General features: G+C 46.3%; 1 protein-coding gene across 1 annotated transcript in view; it reads left to right on the top strand.

Annotated features, from left to right (window-relative positions):
* The first annotated feature begins 428 nt into the window (after positions 1-428).
* NECTIN4 (nectin cell adhesion molecule 4) overlaps positions 429-7,428 on the top strand; it is a 42,484-nt gene continuing 35,484 nt past the window's right edge. Inside the window, exon 1 of the mRNA XM_056853450.1 lies at positions 429-735. Within this exon, the coding sequence (XP_056709428.1) occupies positions 429-735 (307 nt within the window). The remainder of the gene's footprint in view (positions 736-7,428) is intronic.

The raw sequence follows: 7,428 nt of genomic DNA, 5'->3' as shown, positions 1-7,428 counted from the left end.
TCCGCCCTGGCCATGAGTCGGAGACGGCTCTGGTCGCCCTCACGGACAACCTCCTTCGACAGCTGGATTGAGGCGGGTCAGGGCTGCTTATACTTTGAGATCTCTCGGCAGCCTTCAACATGGTTGACCACAACCTCTTAGACCACCACCTTGCCAACATTGGGATTCGGGGTTCAGCCCTCCAGTGGCTGCGCTCCTTAATCCAGGGTCAGGGACAGTGTATGGCACTGAAGGAGGAATTATCGCTGTGGAGCCCTTTGGTGTGTGGGGTGCCGCAAGGAGCGATTCTCTCCCCTATGTTGTTCAACATCTATATGCGCCCTCTCGCTCAGCTCGTACGGCGTTTCGGGATGGGTTGTCATCAGTACACTGATGATACCCAGCTTTATCTGTTGATGGACGGCCATCTGAACTCTACCCTGGACACAATGGCCAGGTGCTTGGATGCTGTGACTGAATGGTTAAGTCAAAGCCAGCTGAAATTGAATCCATCGAAGACGGAGGTCCTGTGGTTCAGCCGGGGTGGCTCTGTGGTGGGGTACCGGCTCCTGGCTCTTGACGGCATGCAGTTAACATCTGTGCCCGCTGTCAAGAGCCTGGGTGTGCCCTGTAATGCCTCCTTATCAATGGAGGCACAGGTCACAGCAGCGGACTGGACAGCTTTCTACCATCTCTGTCGGGTCCGGCAGTTGGTGCTTTACCTCTCCAGCCCCAACTTAGCCACAGTGATCCACGGTGATCTGGTCACCTCCAGATTAGATTACTGCAACTCACTCTGCATAGGGCTGCCCTCAAAACTGATCCGGAAACTCCGGCTGGTCCAGAATACTGCGGCGAGGCTCCTTACGGGGACCCCGCTGAGGCCCCATATTAAGCCAGTGCTCTGCCATCTGCACTGGCCCCAGCTGGAATACCGGATCAGGTTTAAGCTGATGGTTATGACCTTTAAAGCATTACACGGTCTGGGACCCTCGTATCTGTGGGACTGCCTCTCCTGGTATACTCTCCAGAGAAGGTTAAGATGATCCAATACCAACTTAATGGTGGTCCTTGGCCCGAAGAGTGTCTTGCTGGCCTCGACCAGGGCCAGGGCCTTTTCTGCCCTGGCCCCGGCCTGGTGGAATAGTCTTTCCAGTGAGACCAGGGCCCTGTGGGACCTTATGGAGTTCCACAGGGCCTGTAAAACAGAACTGTTCCACCAGGCCTATGGCTGAGGTCAGCTACGGTTTTCCTGTAAATGCTGGCCTCCCTACCTTACTCCACCATTGCCAAGTGCTATTTTAGTGCAGGCTATATGTTTGTTTAGAACTGCCTGCTGGCCATACTATGGCCTTATATCACAACTTTATGCACCATTTAGTAAATGTGATTTTAATCTGTTAGTAGGGTTGCCAACCTCCAGGTAATAGCTGGAGATCTGCTATTACAACTGATCTCCAGCTGATAGAGATCAGTTTACCTGGAGAAAACGGCTGCTTTGGCAATTGGACTCTATGGCATTGAAGTCCCCTCCCCAAACCCAGCCCCCCTCAGGCTCGGCCACAAAAATCTCCAGGTATTTCCCAACCTGGAGCTCGCAACCCTATCTGTTAGGGCTGTTTTAACCTATTGTTTTATGTGGTTTTATAGCTTTATTGTATTTTTTTCTGGTTAATGGGAGCTGCTCTGAGCCCAGCTTTGCTGGGGTAGAGTGGGTTATAAGAACGTTAAAATAAATAAATAATGTTGTTTACCGCCCAGGTATCTCTTGGCAAGCTGCCCGTTCCTTGGGTGTGAGGCCTGATTCAGAAAGGTGGCATGGGAAGGAACGGGAAGCAAAATTCTGTCTCGGATGCAGTTGGGTTGCAAAGGCGGCTTTGCTCCTTCACAATGGTGTTTTCTTTACCAACTGAGTGCGGAACCCTAAGCAAACACAGTTTACCGACACCACCTAATAAGCACATATCAGGTTTGTTACGTGGCTCCTGGTGAGGCGGCACTTGGACTTAAAGAAAAGGCCCGGTGATTGGCACAAAGTCCTGTCTCCTCTCCCTGTGCCATGGTTTCCTCTTCTATGCAAACAAGATGGTGCTAGAAAGGCTGTTTTGATTGAGGGTTGCCAGGTCTCAAGGTCTGACCCGTTTGAGGGGTTAGATTCCTTCCCAGGGTTTCTGAGGCAAAACGTTAGCATTTCATGATGAAGTGAATCTAGCTCTTTCCACACAAGTGTGGTTTTTTCTCTCTGCATGGAGAACAAGAAGCCGCTGTATTTAAGAGGAACTTCCCCATGGGCTAAAGAAGCATCTGGAAAACAAAGGCATAACAGGCAGAAATGCGCAGGGAGAGCGAGGCGACCTCTGATGGGCGGGAAAGGCATACTTAATCAAAAGGAAGCCCCAAAGCCGTTGGTGGGGGTGACCACAGGGAAATTTCCCTGCATAAATGGCCAAAGTAAAATTGCTTCCATTCCATGAGTATTTCTAAAACAAACAAAGAAGGAACGGTTCCTTGAAATAAACTGATTAAGCATCAGGAAAAGATCCCTATTTTGAGCTGACATTGGAAAGTATAATTGATTAGATAGGGAGAATAAAGTGATCCTAGGATTTTCTAGGTCTAAAATTGGGGAATGCAATATTCAGAAGTCTTTATTATAGTTCCAGGGTAGCAGAATCTGGAGCAGTTCCCTGGGCAATCTGCTATGAAGGACTCTGGTGGATCTTACTCCCATTTCCATCAGCTTATTCTGGATAAAGTTCTGCTTTGTTCACCTGAGACCCTCTCTGCACATGAACACATGAACCTGCCTTATACTGAGTCAGACCCAGTTGGGGTCCGTATTGTCTACTGTTACTGCCAGCGGTTCTCTAGGATCTCAGGCGGAGGTCTTTCGCATCTCCCGCTACCTGAACCTTTTAGCTGGAGATGCCGGGGATTGAACCTGGGAACTTTCCGCATGCAAAGCAGATGCTCTGCCATGGATCCATGGCCTCTCTCCACGGCTCCTGCATATTCTTGAGTGACAACATCTTACAGGGAGGGACAGGGAGAAAAAACAAAACAAATTCTACCGGACCTACATGTAAATTCAAATCAATCAATATTCTTCTGCTTCCTGGAAATCTGCAGTGGAGTTCATTTGCCTATGAGTAATACAATGGAAAGTCTGGAGGGAGGAGATGGAATCATAACTGAAATAAGGAAAAATAGTTCAAGTCTAGTAATGACTACAGGAGAATTACATAACTTTAAGGTTGACAATGAGGAAATTGAAATTGTTCAAGACTTTCTATTCCTTGGCTCCACCATCAACCAAAAGGGAGACTGCAGCCAAGAAATCAGAAGGAGATTGAGACTAGGAAGGGCAGCCATGAAGGAGCTAGAAAAGATTTTGAAGTGTAAGGATGTGTCACTGGCCACCAAGACTAGATTAATTCATGCCATCGTGTTCCCTATTACTATGTATGGGTGTGAAAGCTGGACAGTGAAAAAAGCTAACAGGAAGAAAATAGATTCCTTTGAAATGTGATGTTGGAGGAGAGTGTTACGGATTCCGTGGACTGCCCAAAAAAACAAATCAGTAGGTTGTAGATCAAATCAAGCCTGAACTGACCCTAGAAGCTAAAATGACTAAACTGAGGCTATCGTATTTTGGTCACACCCGCCATGAGACGACAAAAGTCACTGGAAAAGACAGTCATGCTAGGAAAAGTTGAGGGCAGCAGGAAAAGAGGAAGACCCAACAAGAGATGGATTGACTCAATAAAGGAAGCCACGCCCTTCAATTTGCAAGATCTGAGCAAGGCTGTCAAAGATAGGACATTTTGGAGGACTTTGATTCATAGGGTCGCCATGAGTCGGAAGCGACTTGACGGCATTTAACACACACACACACACACACACAGTTTAAGGTTGGTCCAAGTGCAGGAGTAAGCCAAACAGTTGTTTATATTGGCAATATTTTCAATATTGTACCAATGCACAGTCGCATAGTCTGAAAGAATCTCAGTCATGGTGGATTGTTTATTTTATACCTCAGCTTTTGATCAAGTGTTCTTCAAGGCAGCTTATAGTGCATTAAAGCAATAAACAAATGGTTTCAGGTTGAGTGGGACTCCAGTCTTAGTGGCAGCGTGGTTAAAATTTTTTTTTTTTTTTTAAGATCATGCATCTCGGTTCACCTGCAGCCTCAATTTGTCTCGGGCTGCACAGGAAAAGGAGAGAGGCTTTAAGCCTTCAATCTGCATTCGTTTTGCTGTTCAAATCCCAACTCCCTGCTGTCATTAGCATTTTTTAAAGGAGGTATGTTTTTAAACACATGCCTATTCTTCTTTAAATTCCTAACAGCAGGATACATTTTATGGATAGAATCAGAACATAAGAACATCAGAGGAGCTGCTGGATCAGACCAGTGGTCCATCAAGTCCAGCATTCTGTTTCACCTAGTGGTCAGCCAGTTGCCCCTGGAGGGCCAACCAACAGAGCCGAGGCCTAGGGCTTCCCCTGATGCTGCCTCCTAGCAGTGATATTAAGAGGATTACTTCCTCTGCATCTGGAGGCTCCCTTCAGTAACTCTGGCTAGTGGCCATTGATGGACTTATCCTCCATGAATCTGTCTAATCCCCTCTGTGCTTGTGGCCATCGTTATGTCCACTGGCAGTGAGTTCTACAATTTAATTACTTATTTAGTAAAGACGTATTTCCTTTTCTGTGTCCTAAATCAATTGTCCATCAGTTTCATTGGGTGCCCTCGAGTTTAGTATTATGGGAGAAGGAGAAAAAGCTTTCTCTATCTACTTTCTTCAACCCGTCCATAATTTTATAAACCTCTGTCATGTCCCCACTTAGCCTTAAAAATCCAAAAGACCTAGATTCTCCAGCCTTTCCTCATAGGAAACAAAATCCGGGTCCAGTAGCACCATAAAAACCAACACAATTTCCCAAGACTTTGTTGTATCTGACAAAGTGAATTTTCACTCATGAAAGCTTATATCATGGAAAATTTCGTTTTGGAAAATTTCGTTTCGGAAATTTAGAAATCCGTTGAAAATTGGATGGAAATTTGTTCTGCTACAACAGACTAACATGGCTACCCACCTGAAATTATCCTCATATGGAAGACACCACTACCCCTTAATCATCTTGGTTGCCTTTTATTGTACTTTTTCTTTCTTGTTCTGCTATACCTTTTTGGAGTTAAGGCAATCACAGTATTCCAAATGTGGACATACCATATATAGATCTCTACAGGGGCATTACAATATTGGTTGTGTTATTTTCAATCATTTTCCTAATAATCCCTGGCATGGAATTTGCCTGTTTCACTTCTGCTGTACATTGAGTCGACATTTTCATTGAGCTGTCCACTACAACCCCAAGATCTCTTTCTATCTCAGTCAGTTCATACCCAATCAGCATATATTTAGTTAGAATTTTTTTTCTTTCAACACGTATCACCTTACACTTACCAACACTGAACTTCATTTGCCACACTGTTGCTGATGTCACCAGGTTAAGAACTTTCCCAGAGAAGAAACCCTGTGCATCAAAAACATTTTGCTTACAGGGCGGCATTGGAGAAGATACGCAGAGTGCTTGAAGCCTGCTCGTCATCTGATTTATGAAGGGCAGATTCTTGCACTATCCTCCCCCCTCTCTCTGCTAACACGCAATGTTACCGTCAGCATCTTCAGGACTGGGAGGGAATCTTTTCGCAAGGCTATGGGGCCAGGATGCCTGTTTTCTCTCCCTGCATGTAAAAGAGCCCTTTGTTAAATAATGAGGTAGCAACGCTGTTTGCAGGAGCCTCCCCGTTCCCATCCCTGCCTCCACCTGCTCTTCTGAGAGCTTGCAAATATTCTTGGCCATAGCTCCATAGCAGAAGGCATGCTTTGTTTGTATGCAGAAGGTCCTAGATGCAAAACCCAGCATCAGGTCTAGGAAAGACCTGGGGGGTCACTGCTAGTCAAAGTAGGAGGTATTGTACGAGATTAACCAAGGTCTCGTGCTGGTATAAACTGTGACGTCTTGGGAGGGGATGCAGCTCAGCGGTAGAGCATCTGCTTTGCATGCAGAATTTCTCAGTTTCAGTTCTCAGCTTCTCCAGTTAAAGGATCTCAAGTGGCAGATGCTAAGGAAAAGGGGGAAAGGATCTCAAGTGGCAGAAGTTAAGGACACGTGTCCACCAAGTGGACTTAGAGTCAAATGTGCTATATGTGGTTCGTGCTGGGAGCCAGGCATGAGCAGTCCCCATTCAGATTGGGACCATGGAACACAAGAAGAAGGGCTTCATCCTCCCTCCCACTGCCATTTTCCCAACCTGAAACAGCCCCAGGGAGCTGCTGCTTGCCCTGTAGGGGAAAAGGTATATGAAGAAGAATTGGTTTTTATATGCCGACGTTGGCAACCCTAATTACCAGGTTGCTGCTCCAAGGTGGGTAGTGGCAGACTTGCATTTTTGGGACCCTGAAGCTTGAACTGTTATGGGGGCCCCTTTGCAACCAGCAACAATAGGGCAACATCCAACAAGGTCCAAAGGGCCTTGCTGCCTTTGCAAGGATCTCGAGGCCCAAATGGCGGAGAACAGGGTGGTGGGGTGGAGTCCCTGAAAATGGGCCATACAATGAACCTCTTCCCACTAGCAACAAGGTCAGAGTAACCACTGTTATCTTCTTCAATAGGGTTGTTCTATGGCTAGGGTTGCCAACCTCCAGGTACTAGCTGGAGATCTCCTGATATTACAACTGATCTCCAGCCAATAGAGATTTGTTCACCTGGAGAAAATGGCCACTTTGGCAATTGGATTCTATGGCACTGAAGCCCCTCCCCTCCCCAAACCCACCCTCCTCAGGCTCTGCCCTAAAAACCTCCCGCCGGTGGCAAAGAGGGACCTGGCAACTCTATCTATGGCAGATATATTGGTTCATTCTCTAATAGAGAGGTAGAAGGTAATCAGAGAGGGCTCGTTAGGATAAAAAGGTAAAAATCTGATTTTTGGTGTTGAAATACACGTGAGAAAAGTGCAGCCTGAATTGAGAATTCAGATGTCTCTTTATGTTTCTGATTGATTGTAGCCTAAGGGTTGAGCTTAGGGTTCCCAGGTCCCTCTTAGCCACCGGCAGGAGATTTTTGGAGTGTAGCCTGAGGGAGGCGGGGTTTGGGGAGGGGAGGGACTTCAATGCCATAGAGTTCAATTGCCAAAGTGGCCATTTTTCTTCAGGTGATCTGATCTCTATCGGCTGGAGATCAGTTGAATTAGCAGGAGATCTCCTGCTACTACCTGGCAGTTGGCAACCCTAGTTGAGCTATAGAACTATTAACCGCGCACCAACAAAGGATTCTAGGTACCAATACTGATATTAATGGCGCCATTGGATTTCTGGTCTTAGTTTGTTAAATTGTGAGGATTTAATATAGGTTTTAATGGAATTTTAGTGATATGACATTTGT

This window comes from Euleptes europaea, chromosome 7 (assembly GCF_029931775.1).
Source record: "Euleptes europaea isolate rEulEur1 chromosome 7, rEulEur1.hap1, whole genome shotgun sequence".
NCBI lineage: Eukaryota > Metazoa > Chordata > Lepidosauria > Squamata > Sphaerodactylidae > Euleptes > Euleptes europaea.
Note: the sequence above shows the minus strand (reverse complement) of the source record. Positions and strands in the feature narration are given on the sequence as shown.